The sequence below is a fragment of the Centropristis striata genome, chromosome 12, assembly GCF_030273125.1.
Source record: "Centropristis striata isolate RG_2023a ecotype Rhode Island chromosome 12, C.striata_1.0, whole genome shotgun sequence".
NCBI classification, from domain to species: Eukaryota; Metazoa; Chordata; class Actinopteri; order Perciformes; family Serranidae; genus Centropristis; species Centropristis striata.
The window spans coordinates 28,982,332-29,007,368 of NC_081528.1; the positions used below are offsets into that span (position 1 = coordinate 28,982,332).

The 25,037-nt window shown below is 41.2% G+C and overlaps 4 protein-coding genes across 10 annotated transcripts in view; 3 read left to right on the plus strand and 1 right to left on the minus strand.

Annotated features, from left to right (window-relative positions):
- The window catches only part of fgf18a (fibroblast growth factor 18a), a 100,776-nt gene that overhangs the window by 75,356 nt on the left and 383 nt on the right, over positions 1-25,037 (minus strand). The window lies entirely within an intron of this gene.
- Positions 27-23,286, plus strand: LOC131981691 (protocadherin alpha-C2-like). 7 transcript variants are annotated; one of them, XM_059346103.1, is made up of 3 exons: positions 27-2,585; positions 20,321-20,356; positions 21,715-23,286. In XM_059346103.1, the coding sequence occupies exons 1-2, from the start codon at positions 171-173 to the stop codon at positions 20,330-20,332; spliced, it is 2,427 nt and encodes an 808-aa protein (XP_059202086.1). In that variant the 5' UTR covers positions 27-170; the 3' UTR covers positions 20,333-20,356; positions 21,715-23,286. The 7 variants fall into 7 exon arrangements, with proteins under 7 accessions (XP_059202086.1, XP_059202083.1, XP_059202087.1 ...); XM_059346104.1 differs by lacking the exon at positions 27-2,585 and adding an exon at positions 2,720-5,477; XM_059346107.1 differs by lacking the exon at positions 27-2,585 and adding an exon at positions 12,276-14,838.
- Positions 5,612-8,386, plus strand: LOC131981697 (protocadherin alpha-C2-like). The gene has a single exon (XM_059346112.1). It carries the CDS (start codon positions 5,966-5,968, stop codon positions 8,384-8,386), a length of 2,421 nt encoding a protein of 806 aa, XP_059202095.1. The 5' UTR covers positions 5,612-5,965.
- Positions 8,769-11,337, plus strand: LOC131981698 (protocadherin alpha-C2-like). Its single transcript, XM_059346113.1, has one exon. The coding sequence runs from the start codon at positions 8,911-8,913 to the stop codon at positions 11,320-11,322; it is 2,412 nt and encodes an 803-aa protein (XP_059202096.1). The 5' UTR covers positions 8,769-8,910; the 3' UTR covers positions 11,323-11,337.

Genomic DNA, 25,037 nt, shown 5'->3' on the forward strand with positions numbered 1-25,037 from the left:
CGGTGCTGAAACGTCACTCCGAAAAAGCAGTTCCCCTTTTAATGCTGGGAAAATAATCGGGATTAAAACCGTATGAATATGTGTGTGGAATCAAGACCATGACATCACAATTCAATATTGCTGGAAACCCATATTATATCGTTTGAAGTGCATGAATCTCGGACACAACAATGGGGTCATTTGTAACAATGCAGTCTTGCAAAAGGTACGTGTTGCCAGTTATTGTTATATTTTTTTCTTTCGTTCGTAACATTTCGACTTCAGTGACTCATTATTCAATACCGGAGGAAATGAAAGAAGGATCAGTCGTCGCTAACCTTGCTACCGATCTCAGCCTGGATGTTAAAACACTGAATCAGAGGAAGATGCGTCTTGACATCATTGCAAATAAGAAATATCTGGATGTGAACAAAGAGACTGGTGAACTGTATGTTGTTGAGAAGACTGACAGAGAAAACATTTGCACAACCAAGTCATCAGCGTCTTGCTACCTCAAACTGGAGGTCATACTGGAGAATCCTGTACGAATTTTCAACATAGAAGTCGAAATTTTGGACATGAACGACAACGCCCCACAATTTCGAAGAGACGTCATACATTTAGATATATCAGAAGCAACGCCAAAAGGAGAGAGATTCTCTCTCAGTAATGCAGTTGATCCTGATGTTGGAAGTAATACAGTGAAAACCTATCATCTGAGTGAAAGTGATAATTTTAATATTGAAGTTCAGACTGGAAGAGACGGTTCGAAGTTTGCTGAATTAATCTTAACGAAGGCTTTAGATCGAGAGCAGCAGGCTGTTCATAATTTAATACTGACAGCTGTAGATGGAGGCACACCTGCTCGTTCTGGTACTGCAAGTGTTATTGTTCGTGTTTTGGACACAAATGATAATGCTCCATCTTTTGAAAAAGTGAATTACAGTTTAAAAATCATGGAAAATTCTCCCATTGGCAGCCTTGTTGTTCATCTTAATGCAACAGACTTAGATGAGGGGTCAAATTCTGATATTACCTACTCATATAGTTTATATACATCAGAAAAAACACAAGACACGTTTAATTTGAATCCTTCCACTGGTGAAATAACAGTTAAAGGAATGCTAAATTATGAGGATTTCAGGATTTATGATATGGAAGTTATAGCAACTGACAAAGGAGCCAATAGTTTATCAGGTCAATGTACTGTAAAGATTCTGGTTGAAGACATGAATGACAACCATCCAGAAATATCTATTAAATCCTTTCAGAGTCCAGTTAATGAAAACATAGAATTAGACACAGTGATAGCAGTAGTTAGTGTGAGTGATAAAGACTCAGGAGACAATGGAGTGGTGGATCTTCATATTCCAGATAATATGCCTTTCAAACTGAGGGAGTCCTCTGATAACTATTATGAATTAGTGCTGTCAGAGCCGTTAGACCGTGAGAAGGTTCCAGAATATGACATCACGTTCACTGTGACAGACAGAGGTTCTCCTCCTTTAACTGATAATGAAACTATGACGTTAGAACTGCTGGATGTTAATGACAATGTTCCACAGTTCCCTCAGTCATTTTATACTATACGTGTGATGGAGAATAACGCACCTGGAGCCCTGCTCAGCTCTCTCACTGCGTTTGACCCTGACCTCCATGAAAACCAGTATCTAGTTTATTTCATCCTGGAGAAGGAGATAGCCAACACCTCCATGTCCATGCTGTTCTCCATCAATCCAGAGAACGGCAATCTTTACGCACTGAAAACTTTTGACTATGAGATCGAGAAGGACTTTCTTTTCCACATCGAGGCCAGAGACTCTGGCTCTCCTCCACTCAGCAGTAACGTGACGGTCCACATCATTATTGTGGACCAGAACGACAACGCTCCGGTCATTGTGTCTCCGTGGCGCGCGCACGGCTCGGTGGTGGAGGAAAAGATCCCCAGATCCACCGATAAAGGCTCTCTGGTGGCCAAAGTCATAGCCTTAGACACAGACTCGGTGCACAACTCTCGGATTACCTACCAGTTTCTACAGGTGACTGACGCCACCTTGTTCAGTCTGGACCAGTACAACGGAGAGATCCGGACCATGAGGATGTTCAGTTACAGAGACCCGCGCCACCAGAGACTGGTTGTTGTTGCCAAGGACAACGGGGAGCCTGCTCTGTCTGCTACAGTCACCATCAAGCTGTCCACAGTGGAGACTGCCGTTAAGGCCTACTCTGACATGACTGAGGTGCCTCTAGAATATGACATCTTTTCAGACCTCAACCTGTATCTGGTCATCGGTCTGGGCTCGGTGTCATTTCTCCTGCTCATCACCATATTGGTCACCATCGTGCTCAAGTGTCAGAAACCCAAGCCCAGCAAAGCGGCTCCTCCCTGCAGGAACAGTGTGCTCAGTGAGAGGAACTCCACCATCGCAGATTCCACTCTGGTCTCCAACGATGCCTACTGGTACAGTCTGTTTCTAGCAGAGACCAGGAAAGGAAAGCTGGTGGTCAGACAGCCTGTGCCAAAGGGCTCCAGATACATCGTGTCCAGTATACCGAGAGGGACAGGACTGACAGATACTAGTGACTCAGCAGCTTCTACTCTGCAGGTAATACTCCGATTTACACAAGTGTTATAGTCTTTAACATGTATTAACATTAAAAGTGATGTATAATCGCCCATCTTCGACATCTCTAAATGACAAATATTTAGTCTTACCATATTTGTCAACAATATCTACAAAAAACATATTTTAATTGAATTTAAACAAATAACATTAATTTGTGAGAAATGGGACTCATGGTAACCACAGATCGTTTCAAAATACAAAAGGTGGCGCTGTTTTCCTATTTAAAAAGCCGCACAAGAACGCCATGACAGTGAACCAGGCATATCGTGAAACAAGCGGACAGCTCCATGGTGCTGAAATTCCACTCCGAAAAAGCAGTTCTTGTCTGATAGCGTTGAAAAATCCTCCGGAAAAACCCGTATGACTATGTGTGGAATCGAGGCTATTACAATAAAATTCAATATGACTGGAAACGGAGATAATATCGTTTGAAGTGCATTAAGCCGACACGTAACAATGGGGTCCTTTGTACCAATGCAGTCTTACAAAAGGTACGTGCTGCTAGTTTTTGTAATTATTTTTTCATTCGTTAGTAACATCTCGACTTCAGTGACTCATTATTCAATACCGGAGGAGATGAAAGAAGGATCAGTCGTCGCTAACCTTGCTACCGATCTCAGTCTGGATGTTAAAACACTGAATCAGAGGAAGATGCGTCTTGACATTATTGCAAATAAGAAATATCTGGATGTGAACAAAGAGACTGGTGAACTGTATATTGTTGAGAAGATTGACAGGGAAAATATTTGCAATTACAAATCATCAGCTTCTTGCTATCTCAGACTGGAGGTCATACTAGAAAACCCAGTACGTATTTTTAACATAGAAGTAGAAATTTTAGACATGAACGACAACGCCCCACAATTTCGACGAGACGTCATAGATTTAGATATATCTGAAGCAACGCCAAAAGGAGAGCGATTCTCTCTCAGTAATGCTGTTGATCCTGATGTTGGAAGCAACACAGTCAAAACCTATCATCTGAGTGAAAGTGAACATTTCAATATTGAAGTTCAGACTGGAAGAGATGGGACAAAATTTGCCGATTTAATATTAACAAAGAGTTTGGATAGGGAGCAGCAGGCTGTTCATAATTTAATACTGACAGCTGTTGATGGAGGCACACCTGCTCGTTCTGGTACTGCAAGTGTTATTGTTCGTGTTTTGGACACAAATGATAATGCTCCATCTTTTGACAAAGTGAGCTACAACATAAAAATAATGGAAAATTCTCCCATTGGGAGCCTGGTGGTTCACCTAAATGCAACAGACTTAGATGAGGGGTCAAATTCTGATATTACCTACTCATATAGTTTATATACATCAGAGAAAACACAAGAAACATTTAATCTCAATCCTTCCACTGGTGAAATTACTGTCAAAGGAATGCTAAATTATGAGGATTTCAGGATTTATGATATGGAAGTTATAGCAACCGACAAAGGAGCCAATAGTTTATCAGGTCAATGTACTGTAAAGATTCTGGTTGAAGACATGAATGACAACCATCCAGAAATATCTATTAAATCCTTTCAGAGTCCAGTTAATGAAAACATAGAATTAGACACAGTGATAGCAGTAGTTAGTGTGAGTGATAAAGACTCAGGAGACAATGGAGTGGTGGATCTTCATATTCCAGATAATATGCCTTTCAAACTGAGGGAGTCCTCTGATAACTATTATGAATTAGTGCTGTCAGAGCCGTTAGACCGTGAGAAGGTTCCAGAATATGACATCACGTTCACTGTGACAGACAGAGGTTCTCCTCCTTTAACTGATAATGAAACTATGACGTTAGAACTGCTGGATGTTAATGACAATGTTCCACAGTTCCCTCAGTCATTTTATACTATACGTGTGATGGAGAATAACGCACCTGGAGCCCTGCTCAGCTCTCTCACTGCGTTTGACCCTGACCTCCATGAAAACCAGTATCTAGTTTATTTCATCCTGGAGAAGGAGATAGCCAACACCTCCATGTCCATGCTGTTCTCCATCAATCCAGAGAACGGCAATCTTTACGCACTGAAAACTTTTGACTATGAGATCGAGAAGGACTTTCTTTTCCACATCGAGGCCAGAGACTCTGGCTCTCCTCCACTCAGCAGTAACGTGACGGTCCACATCATTATTGTGGACCAGAACGACAACGCTCCGGTCATTGTGTCTCCGTGGCGCGCGCACGGCTCGGTGGTGGAGGAAAAGATCCCCAGATCCACCGATAAAGGCTCTCTGGTGGCCAAAGTCATAGCCTTAGACACAGACTCGGTGCACAACTCTCGGATTACCTACCAGTTTCTACAGGTGACTGACGCCACCTTGTTCAGTCTGGACCAGTACAACGGAGAGATCCGGACTATGAGGATGTTCAGTTACAGAGACCCGCGCCACCAGAGACTGGTTGTTGTTGCCAAGGACAACGGGGAGCCTGCTCTGTCTGCTACAGTCACCATCAAGCTGTCCACAGTGGAGACTGCCGTTAAGGCCTACTCTGACATGACTGAGGTGCCTCTAGAATATGACATCTTTTCAGACCTCAACCTGTATCTGGTCATCGGTCAAGGCTCGGTGTCATTTCTCCTGCTCATCACCATATTGGTCACCATCGTGCTCAAGTGTCAGAAACCCAAGCCCAGCAAAGCGGCTCCTCCCTGCAGGAACAGTGTGCTCAGTGAGAGGAACTCCACCATCGCAGATTCCACTCTGGTCTCCAACGATGCCTACTGGTACAGTCTGTTTCTAGCAGAGACCAGGAAAGGAAAGCTGGTGGTCAGACAGCCTGTGCCAAAGGGCTCCAGATACATCGTGTCCAGTATACCGAGAGGGACAGGACTGACAGACACTAGTGACTCAGCAGCATCTACTCTGCAGGTAATACTCCGATTTACACAAGTGTTATAGTCTTTAACATGTATTAACATTAAAAGTAATGTATTATCGCCCATCTTCGACATCTCTAAATTATAAATATTCACTCTTGCCATTATTGTCAACAATATCTACAAAAAAAACTATTTTAATTGAATTTAAACAATTAACATTAATTTGTGAGAAATGTGCCTCATGATAACCACAGATCGTTTCAAAATACAAAAGGTGGCGCTGTTTTCCTATTTAAAAAGCAGCACAAGAACGCCATGACAGTGAATCGATGTAAACCAGGCATATCGTGAAACAAGCGGACAGCTCCATGGTGCTGAAATTCCACTCCGAAAAAGCAGTTCTTGTCTGATAGCGTTGAAAAATCCTCCGGAAAAACCCGTATGACTATGTGTGGAATCAAGGCTATTACAATAAAATTCAATATGACTGGAAACGGAGATAATATCGTTTGAAGTGCATTAAGCCGACACGTAACAATGGGGTCCTTTGTACCAATGCAGTCTTACAAAAGGTACGTGCTGCTAGTTTTTGTAATTATTTTTTCATTCGTTAGTAACATCTCGACTTCAGTGACTCATTATTCAATACCGGAGGAGATGAAAGAAGGATCAGTCGTCGCTAACCTTGCTACCGATCTCAGTCTGGATGTTAAAACACTGAATCAGAGGAAGATGCGTCTTGACATTATTGCAAATAAGAAATATCTGGATGTGAACAAAGAGACTGGCGAACTGTATGTTGTTGAGAAGATCGACAGAGAATACCTTTGCCCTTCAAAGACATCAGCGTCTTGCTATCTCAAACTGGAAATAATACTTGAAAACCCAGTACGAATCTTTAATATAGAACTAGAAATTCTAGATATGAACGATAACGCCCCACAATTTCGACGAGACGTCATACATTTAGATATATCTGAAGCAACTCCAAAGGGAGAGAGATTCTCTCTCAGTAATGCTGTTGATCCTGATGTTGGAAGCAACACAGTCAAAACCTATCATCTGAGTGAAAGTGATAATTTTAATATTGAAGTTCAGACTGGAAGAGACGGTTCGAAATTTGCAGAATTAATCTTAACGAAGGCTTTAGATCGAGAACAGAAGGCTGTTCATAACTTAATACTCACAGCTGTAGATGGAGGCACACCTGCTCGTTCTGGTACTGCAAGTGTTATTGTTCGTGTTTTGGACACAAATGATAATGCTCCTACTTTTGAAAAAGTGAATTACAGTTTAAAAATAATGGAAAATTCTCCCATTGGGAGCCTTGTTGTCCATCTCAATGCAACAGACTTAGATGAGGGGTCAAATTCTGATATAACATACTCATATAGTTTATATACATCAGAGAAAACACAAGAAACATTTAATCTGAATCCTTCCACTGGTGAAATTACTGTTAAGGGAATGCTAAATTATGAAGATTTCCGAATTTATGATATGGAAGTTATAGCAACTGACAAAGGAGCCAATAGTTTATCAGGTCAATGTACTGTAAAGATTCTGGTTGAAGACATGAATGACAACCATCCAGAAATATCTATTAAGTCATTTCAGAGTCCAGTTAATGAAAACATAGAATTAGACACAGTGATAGCAGTAGTTAGTGTGAGTGATAAAGACTCAGGAGACAATGGAGTGGTGGATCTTCATATTCCAGATAATATGCCTTTCAAACTGAGGGAGTCCTCTGATAACTATTATGAATTAGTGGTGTCAGAGCCGTTAGACCGTGAGAAGGTTCCAGAATATGACGTCACGTTCACTGTGACAGACAGAGGTTCTCCTCCTTTATCTGACAATGAAACTATGACGCTAGAACTGCTGGATGTTAATGACAATGTTCCACAGTTCCCTCAGTCATTTTATACTATACGTGTGATGGAGAATAACGCACCTGGAGCCCTGCTCAGCTCTCTCACTGCGTTTGACCCTGACCTCCATGAAAACCAGTATCTAGTTTATTTCATCCTGGAGAAGGAGATAGCCAACACCTCCATGTCCATGCTGTTCTCCATCAATCCAGAGAACGGCAATCTTTACGCACTGAAAACTTTTGACTATGAGATCGAGAAGGACTTTCTTTTCCACATCGAGGCCAGAGACTCTGGCTCTCCTCCACTCAGCAGTAACGTGACGGTCCACATCATTATTGTGGACCAGAACGACAACGCTCCGGTCATTGTGTCTCCGTGGCGCGCGCACGGCTCGGTGGTGGAGGAAAAGATCCCCAGATCCACCGATAAAGGCTCTCTGGTGGCCAAAGTCATAGCCTTAGACACAGACTCGGTGCACAACTCTCGGATTACCTACCAGTTTCTACAGGTGACTGACGCCACCTTGTTCAGTCTGGACCAGTACAACGGAGAGATCCGGACTATGAGGATGTTCAGTTACAGAGACCCGCGCCACCAGAGACTGGTTGTTGTTGCCAAGGACAACGGGGAGCCTGCTCTGTCTGCTACAGTCACCATCAAGCTGTCCACAGTGGAGACTGCCGTTAAGGCCTACTCTGACATGACTGAGGTGCCTCTAGAATATGACATCTTTTCAGACCTCAACCTGTATCTGGTCATCGGTCTGGGCTCGGTGTCATTTCTCCTGCTCATCACCATATTGGTCACCATCGTGCTCAAGTGTCAGAAACCCAAGCCCAGCAAAGCGGCTCCTCCCTGCAGGAACAGTGTGCTCAGTGAGAGGAACTCCACCATCGCAGATTCCACTCTGGTCTCCAACGATGCCTACTGGTACAGTCTGTTTCTAGCAGAGACCAGGAAAGGAAAGCTGGTGGTCAGACAGCCTGTGCCAAAGGGCTCCAGATACATCGTGTCCAGTATACCGAGAGGGACAGGACTGACAGACACTAGTGACTCAGCAGCTTCTACCCTGCAGGTATGACCAAATTTTAAAAATTTCCCGTACATCCTGGTGTTCATCGTCATTTAACTTCCCACTGAACAATGTATGACATTTAAGAATATAACGTCCTTGCAAATGTTGAGCGAAAAAACAAGCAAGAGTTGTGTTCAAAACATGTAGTGCAATGACTCATTTTGAGCTTAACTTAAAACTTTTATACAGGTGTTTTCTGTCAAAAACAAAACAAAAAAACAAAAAAGTTAACCAATTTCAAATAATCATCTTGTGATATCCGGAGCGTGGCGCTGTTCACTCGGTTAAACAGTAACCCCGGTCGCCATGACAGAGAATCATTGTACAACCGTGAGAGCCTCAAACAGCCGGACAGCTCCATGGTGCTGAAACACGTTAAGGAGAAAAAGGGCGACTTCGCTGCTTGACACCTCAAAGTATTTTTGGAATTCGATTTTCATCAATCGGGTGGATAATAGCAGCGTTGTATATCAAATGGATATGTGCTTTTGACGCATGACTTGCTACGTGTTTAAAACAGAGGAACAATAATGCGGTGCAATATAACAATGCCGTCTAAGAAAAGGTACGTGGCCCTTGTGATTCTTTTTTCTCTCCAAAACCATGTATCTGCTTCAGTGACTCATTATTCAATACCAGAGGAGATGAAAGAAGGATCAGTCGTCGCTAACCTTGCTAGCGATCTCAGTCTGGATGTTAAAACACTGAATCAGAGGAAAATGCGTCTTGACCTCATCGCCAACAAAAAATATTTGGATGTGAACAAAGAGACTGGTGAACTTTATGTTGTCGAGAAAATTGACAGGGAAAATCTTTGTACAAAAACACTGACATTGTGCTACTTGAAAATGGAAGTAATACTTGAAAATCCTTTGCGAATATTTAACATAGAACTAGAAATTCTGGACATGAACGACAACGCCCCACAGTTCCGAAGAGACGCCATACACTTGGACATATCTGAAGCCACGCCTACCGGGGAAAGATTCTCACTGAGCAACGCTGTTGACCCTGATGTTGGAAGCAATTCAGTAAAAACTTACCATCTAAGTGAAAATGGACATTTTACTATTGAAGTTCAGACTGGTAGAGATGGGTCGAAATTTGCTGATTTGATATTGAAAAAAGCCTTAGATAGGGAGCAGCAAGCTGTTCATAATTTAATACTCACAGCTGTAGACGGAGGCACACCTGCTCGTTCTGGTACTGCAAGTGTTATTGTGCATGTTTTAGACACCAATGATAATGCACCTACATTTGATAAATCAATATACAGTGTTAACACTATGGAAAATTCTCCCATTGGCAGCCTTGTTGTTCATCTCAATGCAACAGACTTAGATGAGGGGTCCAACTCTGATATTACCTACTCATATAGTTTATATACGTCGGAGAAAACGCAAGAAACATTTAACTTAAATTCTTTAACTGGTGAGATTACTGTGAAGGGAGTGCTGAATTATGAGGATTTCAGGATTTATGACATGGAAGTTATAGCAACTGACAAAGGAGCCAATAGTTTATCAAGTCAATGTACTGTAAAGATTCTGGTTGAAGACATGAATGACAACCATCCAGAAATATCTATTAAATCCTTTCAGAGTCCAGTTAATGAAAACATAGAATTAGACACAGTGATAGCAGTAGTTAGTGTGAGTGATAAAGACTCAGGAGACAATGGAGTGGTGGATCTTCATATTCCAGATAATATGCCTTTCAAACTGAGGGAGTCCTCTGATAACTATTATGAATTAGTGGTGTCAGAGCCGTTAGACCGTGAGAAGGTTCCAGAATATGACGTCACGTTCACTGTGACAGACAGAGGTTCTCCTCCTTTAACTGACAATGAAACTATGACGTTAGAGCTGCTGGATGTTAATGACAATGTTCCACAGTTCCCTCAGTCATTTTATACTATACGTGTGATGGAGAATAACGCACCTGGAGCCCTGCTCAGCTCTCTCACTGCGTTTGACCCTGACCTCCATGAAAACCAGTATCTAGTTTATTTCATCCTGGAGAAGGAGATAGCCAACACCTCCATGTCCATGCTGTTCTCCATCAATCCAGAGAACGGCAATCTTTACGCACTGAAAACTTTTGACTATGAGATCGAGAAGGACTTTCTTTTCCACATCGAGGCCAGAGACTCTGGCTCTCCTCCACTCAGCAGTAACGTGACGGTCCACATCATTATTGTGGACCAGAACGACAACGCTCCGGTCATTGTGTCTCCGTGGCGCGCGCACGGCTCGGTGGTGGAGGAAAAGATCCCCAGATCCACCGATAAAGGCTCTCTGGTGGCCAAAGTCATAGCCTTAGACACAGACTCGGTGCACAACTCTCGGATTACCTACCAGTTTCTACAGGTGACTGACGCCACCTTGTTCAGTCTGGACCAGTACAACGGAGAGATCCGGACTATGAGGATGTTCAGTTACAGAGACCCGCGCCACCAGAGACTGGTTGTTGTTGCCAAGGACAACGGGGAGCCTGCTCTGTCTGCTACAGTCACCATCAAGCTGTCCACAGTGGAGACTGCCGTTAAGGCCTACTCTGACATGACTGAGGTGCCTCTAGAATATGACATCTTTTCAGACCTCAACCTGTATCTGGTCATCGGTCTGGGCTCGGTGTCATTTCTCCTGCTCATCACCATATTGGTCACCATTGTGCTCAAGTGTCAGAAACCCAAGCCCAGCAAAGCGGCTCCTCCCTGCAGGAACAGTGTGCTCAGTGAGAGGAACTCCACCATCGCAGATTCCACTCTGGTCTCCAACGATGCCTACTGGTACAGTCTGTTTCTAGCAGAGACCAGGAAAGGAAAGCTGGTGGTCAGACAGCCTGTGCCAAAGGGCTCCAGATACATCGTGTCCAGTATACCGAGAGGGACAGGACTGACAGACACTAGTGACTCAGCAGCTTCTACTCTGCAGGTATGAAAAACCTTCTGTTTAACACGTGATACGCAGAGATACTCTCCGAGTACGTCCAAATACAGCCATAAACACGGTGCGAAGCGTTAACTATAAAACAGTTTTTGTTTGGTTGTTGCAATGTTAAATAATACTAATTTCTATTCATTTTGGGACCCATATGTGTGTGTTTTTTTCGACAGGTGCCCAACCTCTTAAATTATACATGTTATTAGTGTTTTTAGAGTAACACATCCACAGTCGCCATATTGATGATCAACAAACTTGACATCCAGATATAATTTAGATGTTAACACCAGGACCTGTTTTTTTGGTAACATTAGATAAATACCTGGATATTTGCAAACGTTGCCTCATTTATAAATCAGTTTATCTATCACATGGTTTATGTAAGGCTTAAATATAATACTCCACAGGTCATAATGCATTGTGTGTGCTGCATGTGGCAACATCACTTCCACAACACAACCATGTACAGACGACATTAAGCAAATGTATTCAGATAGAGACTGAATACGTGTGCAAAGTCATACTGTAATGGTTTTACGCACACGCATCGGCGCGTAAAAGTGTAACACGAAGCCAAGTACTGTGGAATCGTGCTATATTCGGACGAATACATTATTGTGCAGTATGCATAATGAAAATCTAAAAACAATAGCAGTACATTTGAATACTTTAAAAGACAATACAGCGAAAACAACGACCACTTGTACTTAGTGCCCCAACGTCCCTAAAATATCAAGCTCAGAAACCAGGAAAGAAAGGAAGACATTGAATTATACGTTTTCTTTTAACCAATACGTACAGTTTACATACAATTTAACTTTGACAAGCAAAACTTTGGCATCATCATTATTTCAAAAAGGTGCAACCGCTCATAGATGACTATTAAGGTCGCTGCTCTCCACAGAAAACACACTCCCTGATGATGTCACCGTTCTCACGATAGTTCACTGGAGGCTGGGCAGGCAGACATATTACACGAAAATCTTTGCTGATACCAGCATAAGAACACGTTTTCCTTTAAGACCTTCATTGACTTTGATCGTTTCAAACGGATCTTTTATCTTGTTTCTTCACAAGACGTAATTTCAAGGTTTTAAATACGGATTATCTTCAATGGCTTGTCAGTATTCCTGGAGAGGGTACGTTTCTGCATTTCTCCTTCTTTCAGCCATGATGACTACGGTATCTACCGTCACCCATTATTCTGTTCCCGAAGAAATGGAGGAAGGCTCTGTCGTTGCTAATTTAGCAACTGATCTGGGATTAGACGTGAAGACTCTGAATAAAAGACGAATGCGCGTAGACGCGGTAGGTAACAAAAAATATCTTGAAATCAACAAAGACACAGGAGAGCTGTTCATTCTGGAAAGGATAGACAGAGAGTTTTTATGTCCACTGAAAACCACTACATCGTGCTTTCTTAAATTAGACGCTACGATTGAAAATCCAATTCGCATGTTTAATATTGAGGTGGAAATCACGGATATTAATGACAACGCTCCTCACTTTCGACGAGGAACGATGCACCTGGACATCTCTGAATCAAGCCCCGTTGGAGAGAGATTCTCACTGAATAATGCTGCAGATCCAGATGTTGGAGTGAATTCTGTGAAAAGTTATCATCTCAGCTCAAGTGAACACTTCTCCATTGAAATTCAGACCGGACGAGATGGGACGAAGTTTGCAGATTTGGTTCTAAAAACAGCTTTAGACAGAGAGCAGCAGGCTGTTCATAATCTGATACTCACTGCCGTGGACGGTGGAGTCCCCACGCGCACAGGTACAGCCAGCATCATCGTTCGCGTGCTCGATGTGAATGACAACGCCCCTTCATTTGACAAAGACAAATACTTTGTAGATGTGATGGAAAACTCCCCGATTGGCAGTCTGGTAGTAAAACTAAACGCCACTGATTTAGATGAAGGCTCTAATTCTGATATTGTTTATGCATATAGTTTGTATACATCAGAGAGAACACAACAGGTGTTTAACTTGAATCCAGAAAATGGTGAAATCAGAGTGAAAGAGATGATAAATTACGAAGATTCTAAGCTTTATGAAATGGAGGTTATTGCCAGCGACAAGGGGCCTAACTCCTTATCTGGACAGTGTAAACTGACAATACAGGTGACAGACATGAATGACAATCACCCAGAAATATCCATCAAATCATTTCAAAGTCCAATTAAAGAAAACGAACCGATAGACACAGTGATAGCAGTAGTTAGTGTGAGTGATAAAGACTCAGGAGACAATGGAGTGGTGGATCTTCATATTCCAGATAATATGCCTTTCAAACTGAGGGAGTCCTCTGATAACTATTATGAATTAGTGGTGTCAGAGCCGTTAGACCGCGAGAAGGTTCCAGAATATGACGTCACGTTCACTGTGACAGACAGAGGTTCTCCTCCTTTATCTGACAATGAAACTATGACGTTAGAACTGCTGGATGTTAATGACAATGTCCCACAGTTCCCTCAGTCATTTTATACTATACGTGTGATGGAGAATAACGCACCTGGAGCCCTGCTCAGCTCTCTCACTGCGTTTGACCCTGACCTCCATGAAAACCAGTATCTAGTTTATTTCATCCTGGAGAAGGAGATAGCCAACACCTCCATGTCCATGCTGTTCTCCATCAATCCAGAGAACGGCAATCTTTACGCACTGAAAACTTTTGACTATGAGATCGAGAAGGACTTTCTTTTCCACATCGAGGCCAGAGACTCTGGCTCTCCTCCACTCAGCAGTAACGTGACGGTCCACATCATTATTGTGGACCAGAACGACAACGCTCCGGTCATTGTGTCTCCGTGGCGCGCGCACGGCTCGGTGGTGGAGGAAAAGATCCCCAGATCCACCGATAAAGGCTCTCTGGTGGCCAAAGTCATAGCCTTAGACACAGACTCGGTGCACAACTCTCGGATTACCTACCAGTTTCTACAGGTGACTGACGCCACCTTGTTCAGTCTGGACCAGTACAACGGAGAGATCCGGACTATGAGGATGTTCAGTTACAGAGACCCGCGCCACCAGAGACTGGTTGTTGTTGCCAAGGACAACGGGGAGCCTGCTCTGTCTGCTACAGTCACCATCAAGCTGTCCACAGTGGAGACTGCCGTTAAGGCCTACTCTGACATGACTGAGGTGCCTTTAGAATATGACATCTTTTCAGACCTCAACCTGTATCTGGTCATCGGTCTGGGCTCGGTGTCATTTCTCCTGCTCATCACCATATTGGTCACCATCGTGCTCAAGTGTCAGAAACCCAAGCCCAGCAAAGCGGCTCCTCCCTGCAGGAACAGTGTGCTCAGTGAGAGGAACTCCACCATCGCAGATTCCACTCTGGTCTCCAACGATGCCTACTGGTACAGTCTGTTTCTAGCAGAGACCAGGAAAGGAAAGCTGGTGGTCAGACAGCCTGTGCCAAAGGGCTCCAGATACATCGTGTCCAGTATACCGAGAGGGACAGGACTGACAGACACTAGTGACTCAGCAGCTTCTACTCTGCAGGTATGGGAAAAATATATTCAACACGTGTTCACACAGATGTACTTCGTGACTGTCCATCAAGTCCACTCGCAAGTGACCACTGTAGTCGTGTCCTCATTATACCACCGCTTGAAAGCTGTACACTCGTCTTTACTGATTTTAAATAACTTCGCTTAAAATAATTGATTGAATGGAACTAAGTACATTTCCTCAAGAACTGTACTAAAATAACAAACATTAGACATAAGAACTTTACTTACTATAAATAGTTTTTATCAATTGCAAATCTATACTTCCACTCCACTACATCTCTGAGGTAAATGTCGTACATTTTACTCCACCACATTTATTTGATAAACTCGGTTAATTTCCAGATTAATGTCATTAATATGAACGTTAATCAACTCGGAAATGATATTCTAGCACTAAGAATCCTCGCCAGAACTACTAACAGTACCTCTCTCTCTCTCTCTCTCTCTCTCTCTGTGTGTGTGTGTGTGTGTGTCTGTGTCTCTCTCTGTCTCTTTCTCTCTCTCTCTCTCTCTCTCTCTCTCTCTGTGTGTGTGTGTGTGTGTGTGTCTCTCTGTCTCTTTCTCTCTCTCTCTTTCTCTCTCGTATATATATATAAACGACATGACAGTGAATGACACGTAAATGCATGAATAACTGTAATCCAATAAGATAATATAATTTTGAACTGTGATATTCTGCATTGTAAGTAATTTTAGTTTTTGTACTTTGAGTATATTCTACTGATACCAATACTTTTGCACTTTTATTTAAGTTACATCTGGACCTTTACTTGCAAAACAGCATTTCTCCACTGTGGCACAACTACTTTTACTGACAAGAAAGTATTTCTACACTGTATTACTACTTTTACTTAAGTAAACGATCTGAGTGCTTCTAACAACTAATTAAACTAAACCGTGCTTCAAAAGTAACCCATTATTCGTGCCCCTTAATAACGTGTTCCATGAAATTCACACACTTGCCAGAAGTTAGTTTCTATTTACATGGGTATAATTTTACTAAGGTATACAAGTGATTTTATAAAAATCCTATACACTCCCTTTTGTTAAAAGATTAACAGGAAGAAAATAAGACAGAATGCATAATCTATGCATTTACAAACACTTTAAACACGTGTGACAAACATAAACAAAGAAGAAAAATAAGAAATGCAAACGCATATTGAACGGAAACTGAAAATAACTTATTAGAGTTTTGGATTTCCATTTCCCACCGAGGGAATGAAAGTTTATTGAGAGATGAAAACTTCACTAAGATACTTATTTCCCGTTTCTTAGACTGTTATTAAAATACATGTGTATTCTAACATAGTTTAAAACGAAATTAAATGTTGGTTTTAAAGACTTGCAAAGGCTCACACAAAACTATTGTCGTCGCAGCTCTCCACTAAAACATCATCACTGATGATGTCACTGTTCTCACGATAGTTTATTGGAGGAGCGACAGGAAGGGATTTTATTACATGGACTTCACGGTTGGTCTGCGTCCGAGGAAAGGTTTTCTTTTCAGATCCTCGTATCAGCAAGAGGACGGTTTATCCACGTTTCAGCACATTTCAACAGTATAATTGTGGAATCTGAGCGATGGCGCATCATATCCGTTTGTTGTTCGGGAGAGGGTTCGTTTCCGCATTTCTCTTTCTTTCTGCTATGATGACTACGGTATCTACCGTCACCCATTATTCTGTTCCAGAAGAAATGGAGGAAGGCTCTGTCGTTGCTAATTTAGCAACTGATCTGGGATTAGACGTGAAGACTCTGAATAAAAGACGAATGCGCGTAGACGCGGTAGGTAACAAAAAATATCTTGACATCAACAAAGACACAGGAGAGCTGTTCATTCTGGAAAGGATAGACAGAGAGTTTTTATGTCCACTGAAAACAACTTCATATTGTTTTCTTAAATTAGACGCTACGATTGAAAATCCAATTCGCATGTTTAATATTGAGGTGGAAATCACGGATATTAATGACAACGCTCCTCATTTTCGACGAGGAACGATGCACCTGGACATCTCTGAATCAAGCCCCGTTGGAGAGAGATTCTCACTGAATAATGCTGCAGATCCAGATGTTGGAGTGAATTCTGTGAAAGATTATCATCTCAGCTCAAGTGAAAATTTTGCACTTGAAATTCAAACCGGACGAGATGGATCAAAGTTTGCTGACTTGGTTTTGAAAAAATCTTTAGACAGAGAGCAGCAGGCTGTTCATAATCTGATACTCACTGCTGTGGACGGTGGAGTCCCCACGCGCACAGGTACAGCCAGCATCATTGTCCGCGTGCTCGATGTGAATGACAACGCCCCTTCATTTGACAAAGACAAATACTTCGTAAATGTGATGGAAAACTCCCCGATTGGCAGTCTGGTAATAAAACTAAACGCCACTGATTTAGATGAAGGCTCTAATTCTGATATTGTTTATTCATATAGTTTATATACATCAGAGAGAACACAACAGGTGTTTACCTTGAATCCAGAAAATGGTGAAATCAGAGTGAAAGAGATGATAAATTACGAAGATTCTAAGCTTTATGAAATGGAGGTTATTGCCAGCGACAAGGGGCCTAACTCCTTATCTGGACAGTGTAAACTGACAATACAGGTGACAGACATGAATGACAATCACCCAGAAATATCCATCAAATCATTTCAAAGTCCAATTAAAGAAAACGAACCGATAGACACAGTGATAGCAGTAGTTAGTGTGAGTGATAAAGACTCAGGAGACAATGGAGTGGTGGATCTTCATATTCCAGATAATATGCCTTTCAAACTGAGGGAGTCCTCTGATAACTATTATGAATTAGTGGTGTCAGAGCCGTTAGACCGCGAGAAGGTTCCAGAATATGACGTCACGTTCACTGTGACAGACAGAGGTTCTCCTCCTTTATCTGACAATGAAACTATGACGTTAGAACTGCTGGATGTTAATGACAATGTCCCACAGTTCCCTCAGTCATTTTATACTATACGTGTGATGGAGAATAACGCACCTGGAGCCCTGCTCAGCTCTCTCACTGCGTTTGACCCTGACCTCCATGAAAACCAGTATCTAGTTTATTTCATCCTGGAGAAGGAGATAGCCAACACCTCCATGTCCATGCTGTTCTCCATCAATCCAGAGAACGGCAATCTTTACGCACTGAAAACTTTTGACTATGAGATCGAGAAGGACTTTCTTTTCCACATCGAGGCCAGAGACTCTGGCTCTCCTCCACTCAGCAGTAACGTGACGGTCCACATCATTATTGTGGACCAGAACGACAACGCTCCGGTCATTGTGTCTCCGTGGCGCGCGCACGGCTCGGTGGTGGAGGAAAAGATCCCCAGATCCACCGATAAAGGCTCTCTGGTGGCCAAAGTCATAGCCTTAGACACAGACTCGGTGCACAACTCTCGGATTACCTACCAGTTTCTACAGGTGACTGACGCCACCTTGTTCAGTCTGGACCAGTACAACGGAGAGATCCGGACTATGAGGATGTTCAGTTACAGAGACCCGCGCCACCAGAGACTGGTTGTTGTTGCCAAGGACAACGGGGAGCCTGCTCTGTCTGCTACAGTCACCATCAAGCTGTCCACAGTGGAGACTGCCGTTAAGGCCTACTCTGACATGACTGAGGTGCCTCTAGAATATGACATCTTTTCAGACCTCAACCTGTATCTGGTCATCGGTCTGGGCTCGGTGTCATTTCTCCTGCTCATCACCATATTGGTCACCATCGTGCTCAAGTGTCAGAAACCCAAGCCCAGCAAAGCGGCTCCTCCCTGCAGGAACAGTGTGCTCAGTGAGAGGAACTCCACCATCGCAGATTCCACTCTGGTCTCCAACGATGCCTACTGGTACAGTCTGTTTCTAGCAGAGACCAGGAAAGGAAAGCTGGTGGTCAGACAGCCTGTGCCAAAGGGCTCCAGATACATCGTGTCCAGTATACCGAGAGGGACAGGGCTGACAGACACTAGTGACTCAGCAGCTTCTACTCTGCAGGTACAGATGACCACTAACTTTAGTCCTACTTTACAAAACAATCAATGACAACCCTAATTCCAAATTCAACAATGAACGTATGTATTTAAATATTCAAAAGTACATTGAGAAAAACAACAACAATATTAATAAACCAGTATAAAACCTGCGTTATGGTGGACAGCCTACCGAATGTTTTGCTGTACTTGAGTACTTGTACTTGTATGTGTGTTTTGCACAAGGAAACTTTCTGCCTTCAATGCTTGTGTGTGTGAGACCTCTTATGAGGGGCCCAGTTTGGCACATTAGGAAAAAAAAACTTCACTGCAAGCCAGAGTACAAAGTAACAACCAAGTTTCACATCATTTAATCTCTCCAAAATTCCTTTAAAATGTAATTTGCATTCAACAGGTTTCTACTCAAATGAATGCAAAAGACTCCCAATATGACCTTTAACATTCAACAAGGGGAAAGTAGCAACCAACCTAAAGAAAATATTAAGAATGACAAGTAACACCTCTGCTTTATAATACACCCTGCAGCTGTTTGCATGTAAAGATTTGCGGTTGGGTCACAGTGTGGCATTTACTAAAAAGGTTTTAGTAGAGATATCTTGTGTGACTTCAGTTTGTGGACTGTATATCAGTGGAATTGTTGCGTCTCCAGTGAATTATTCACTTAAAATGAAAACACAATAAAGTCTAATGCAAAAAAGAAATGTTACACACAAAGAGCTTGTGTAAGACTTATTTTTCCAAACGGTTTAAGTCTGCAAGGATTTTTTAAACTCTTAATTTGATCACAGTTTTGTCATGTATGGCTTGCTATTTGTCTTCAAATACACATGGAATGAAAAGGAAGACAAAAAGTTGCAGTTTTCTTTGTCCTGAACAACGATTTTTAGTTTACATTTCATCTCAACTTTCTTCTGCCCCCCCCCCAACCCCCAACACCATAATACATATCTGATATGAAAATGCTGAAACTACTGTTAAAAGTAACTGTATTTTTCCCCAGCATCAGTATCATTTTAATGTGACACCACGGATGCTGATCGATCTTATCTTATCTTATCCTTTCTTTCTTTCTTTCTTTCTTTCTTTCTATCTATCTATCTATCTATCTATCTATCTATCTATCTATCTATCTATCTATCTATCTATCTATCTATCTATCTATCTCTCTCTCTCTCTATCTATCTATCTATCTATCTATCTATCTATCTAGGTAAGTATGCTGATAGAAAAGCAATGATATAGCCTTATGAAAAAACTGTGTGTTAACTCACTTCTATTTAACAGATTGTAACACGCTGTGGTATCTGTTATAGCTGGTCACACTAACCATGCTTAGTCTGTGGTATTTTTCATGTTAATATTTCATTCATAGTGCCTGAAGAGCAACTCTGTGACCATAGGATACATACACAAATAATCCATTTTTGTGCTTGCAATGACCTGACCATTGAATTGCTTGTTTTTTTTCTTCCCACTCTAAAGTACCCTAAATGAGGAAAGTCCACTCAGCAGCTGGAGGTATGCAGGAGTCTCACTCCCCCGACCCGGATGCCCTTTTATGAATGATGTTAAAGAACTTAGTGTTTGAATTGTTTTTTTTGTGTGTGTTTGTGTGTGTGTGTGTTTGTTCCTCAGTGGATCGTTTTCAAATTACTTTTTCTTATTAATTTTATCTTGGATAAGGAGAGTTTGAAATTGCAAAGGGTCACTCAGATGCAGATTGTCAAATTGCCTGTGTTAACCTCTTCATGCCTACACATCTTGGTTACGGTTACTTTTGTTACATCCTAATTTCTAAAGCTGACTAAAAGCTGTTAATGCAATCTAATTACCACAGTAATTAACACTACTTCTGTTAGCATTTCAGGATTATGTTCCCTCTTAAAGTTTTTTATGTAATGCAACCGATTCTAAAAATAATGATTTTGCCTTATGATTTTGATTGACCTCAGGGGACAAAGCCTAGGTCTAATTAGGCCATAATAATAATACCAATAATAATAATGGATAATATACTGAGGGAGTTTTGCAGAAAAGTAAAAGTGGTGTTTCAGATGAAGTAGTATTAAAACTGTATTCCTGTCCTAGTCCTTATACTTTTGGTGAACAAAGTGAGAGTCAAGTATGGCTAGTCCCTGAGCCACGTACCTGTTTCTTAGGCTCATTGAGTATTCATCCTTTAAAGATAAACTGATAACATCAACATGCTGCTCTGCTTGAAGGTCATTGATCGCAGTTCTAAAAAAATCCTTCACTTCAACTAATCATGTTGCCATTTTCTGGCTTTGCCTTTTTCCACAATCCGGCTTTTGCTCATCACACATGAAAAGTAAACATTGACAGATGTCTTTAACTGAATCACTATGTTCTCAAAAGGATCCTGTGCATGTGAAGATTAATGTGTGCTCGTCCCCTACTGACCCATCACTAATAGATTATGAGGATATCTTATTTTTTAATGTTGGAATTAAGTGGAATTGGACTGTGTTGTTGTTGTATGATTGGGCTAGTTGTAATTCAAATGAGTGTTACTGACATACATAGAATAACATCTTGAATTTTCTGTCTGCTGTCGTGTGAATTGTGACCTAATTCTTTGTGCAGGAGAGGCGCAAAGTGAAACAAGTCACCCAGTTACCTAGCAACCACCCCCCTTCACATAATATTGGAGCATGGTATTCATTGATAGCCCCGCCACCTCACCACCACATGTTCAAGGACCTGCCCAACCCCTTCACCCACTCTGTCTTCTGCCTGAAGCCCCTGTCTGAGTGACAGACATCGGCTGCATGAGATGTGTCATTTTGGCCAGTCACAGGGCTGTCAGTGCTGTGGTTCATTTCTAGATTCATCTAATTCTCTTTTCTCATTGGCAGGCTTCCACCACCAGCAGCGGCAGTTCGGCATAAGGCCACACCTCCAGCTGCGTACTGCATGGATGCTGACAGAAATGCTTCACAGAGGAAAGGAGACACCCCTACCCGAAACCCCCCTTGCATCCATCCTGCTCCATCTGATCCTCGTTCCTCACAATGTGTAGCTGTCATGCTATAACACTAAATGGACTATGGTGGCTAATTAAGGACACAATCCCTGCCCCTCTCTTTCTTTAAGCACATAAAAAAGCCAATCAACAATGCCTCTCTGTCCATTCAATATGCATGAAGACTGCATGGCTTCAACCACACTCCAAGAACTTCATACAAAAAAAGAAATTGAGACGAGATACTGGCAAAGAAGACCGTATGACAAAATGCACATGTGGATTTTTAAAGAAGCCCCAACAAGGACTATTAGAGTGGACATGAGAATGTTGAAATGCCTTTAAGAGACTGTTTTCCCTCTCTAAAAATGAAACACATGTTGGATATTACATTTTTATCCTCTGTGCTTTGTCTTGCTCCATAACAGCATTGATGTATTATATATAAGTTTACATAGACGTGATGCAGCACAATTAACTCAATGTCAGAAAAGCACCAACCTACGATTTCAAAGTATGAAACCAAAAGGGAATCAGTATTTTATAAATATAGTAGCTTTTAGTCGTTTCATGTTTTGTACTTGACTTTGTGCTTCATATGTGAGCTAGGCCTAAATATGTGAATGAGAGTGGTGAGAGTTAAGTTCAGCACTACATCAAACAGATAAAGGGTGAGGCCTTCAGCCTTTAAGTATCTGCCTTTCAGTTGTTTTTGCATGGTATAATCAAAGTATTCTGATGGCTTTAGATATTTTATGTTAAGGAACAATCCATGTTCAATAGTTAAGCCTCTCTGTTTATTCTTTTTCAAAACAAGATTGAAGATTAAATATTAATGAGGTCATAACGAAGAAGTACTACAGTATAATACTTTTGTTTTGCAGTCGTGGTACCAGAGAGGTAAGTGTATTCTCATCTGAAACTGACTATGTACAGTGTGCTTGATTGTTATGTTCTCTTGGACATTGGAGAGTATGAGTATAGGGATTTAAACTGAACTAAAATTGATTGAATATTATCTCCTTATATACTATTGTATACATCACATGTACTTTCACTTTTTAATCTGTAAAGCCAACGTCTGGATGTTCCTTAATTTTAACATCTTCTGAGGTTGTGTAACAAGTTGAAAACTCACTTAATGACTTAATGTTTACTTTACAATACTGAAATAACAATACTGTTGGTTTGACCCAATGGAAGTTGTGCTTATGTATATAACTGACTGTATGTATCTGCATATACAACACATAAATAGGGAAATAGACTTGACTGACATATATATCATATATCTGTAACTATTAATGTGCTTTTATTTCTCAATACAAATGCTGAACTTTTTAAGGTGAACAAAAACAACCCCGTGCCATCTGTTTTATGGGCCAACTAGCTTGTGAAACACTGAAACAATCAGACATCTTGCATTTCTTGTGTAAAGTTGTCATGTTTTACAGGCAAACATATACAATAAGTGCTTTTGTACAGTGGTACTTTTATGGTGCAAAATGTAGTGACTTGTGTAATGTGAGCTTATTGTATTATGGTCTGGTCTGTATGGTCTATTAAATACAAAATAATACAGCAATTGTCATGGTTAACTTCTGAATCACTTGAGTTTTGCATCGAAAGGCATAACATTAACATGGGACTGCTACATTATTGTAAAGCAAAGTCCACCTTCAGTGAATCTAGTCTGATAGATAATTTGTGATGAAATCCTAATATATAAAAGGAACATGTTAAACTACATTTGTGATGCTAATATGTTAAAGACCTACTGTAATTATAATGCCTGTCTCACTCTTGTCAGTGAGTTAACTAACCGTCCTATGTTTCACTTCATTTGTATGTCAGTTTCACAACATTTAGTTCATTCCCAAAACAAATTATAGGCACATGAACAGTATCACTCCTTTAGTATGGTTTTCCTGTCTGACTCAGTTGGAACCCTAATTTGCTTAAATGCAGACACTGCAGTACAGATTATGGAAATGGCAGTGTTGAAAATGTGTTCATTTTGCTTATTCAGGGGATGATTCACAGAGCTAAAATCACGTTGCTAGGGACACGAAGAAGCCTTAACCGTGGCGCAGTACACATAAAGATTTGCCAGATAAATATAGCTAAGGGTCAGGCCTAATACAGACATGTCGGCTGGTTTTACAGATATAAAAGCATTGAAATTCCAAAAGATCACCTTGCACAATATGTTGTTTTCTACACACCACGACGAGTTTTTCTAGGCTATGTGTATGATGCTTACTTGATGGGCAAAATTGCCAGAATTTTTTATTAGGCCAGATCATTATTTACTTGCAAGATTTTAGCAAGCAATGTTGTATGGAGCTTGACTGTGTTACAGGGTAGCATTCACACTGTTATCGTATTAAGTCAACATTACTAACAGAAGAATGCGCTTATGTCTGAAGATCATTGTTAACAGCTCTTAACTGTTTTATGGAGATCATTAAAGCTGAAACATGTGGACTGGAGTCTATAGTGACAGACGGCACACACTATTACATCCTCCCATTGCTGTCATCCATTTTCTATTCAGAGTTCAAATTTAAATGTCAATGTTGAGCCAATGTAATCCAGAAAATTACTATAAAAGGGCAGTAGATAACTGCTTAAAGCCAAAGGGTTAGGGTGATTATTATTCCAGAAACTACACCTTCCTCCAGGAGGCACAGGCTTCTATTTTTATCATTTCTCTCTATACTGAGATACAGAGACAGAGTGAATATGACAACCAAACAGGGATACTGACTTTAACTCTCACAAAAATAAAGTAATTTGTGTGTGTGTGTGTGTGTGTGTGTGTGTGTTTCCACAAAGATATTTTTGAAGTCACACTGCCTGGAGAAGAAATGTCATTCTAGATTTCCCCACCACTGGAATGTAAGTATTAATGGTTCAAATACACCTCTTAGTGTTTCATATTTACGTTTTGTATTAATAATACTTTAAAAAAAAAAGATTAATAAAACGTCTGCTTGTGCTTCCACCTAACGGTTGAAGGAGAACACTCAATAGCAGTTAATGTCAGTATTGGGTGTGGTGGTCACAAGTCCACCAGAGTTTATCTTGTAAACACTTTTCTACTTAAAACACTAATCCAGGAAGCCATGCTCTTTCCATAACTTCAGTCTTGGTCAATTAATGCACTTAAGTCATTATGTATTCCTTCTCTATAGTCATCCATATCCAATTCTG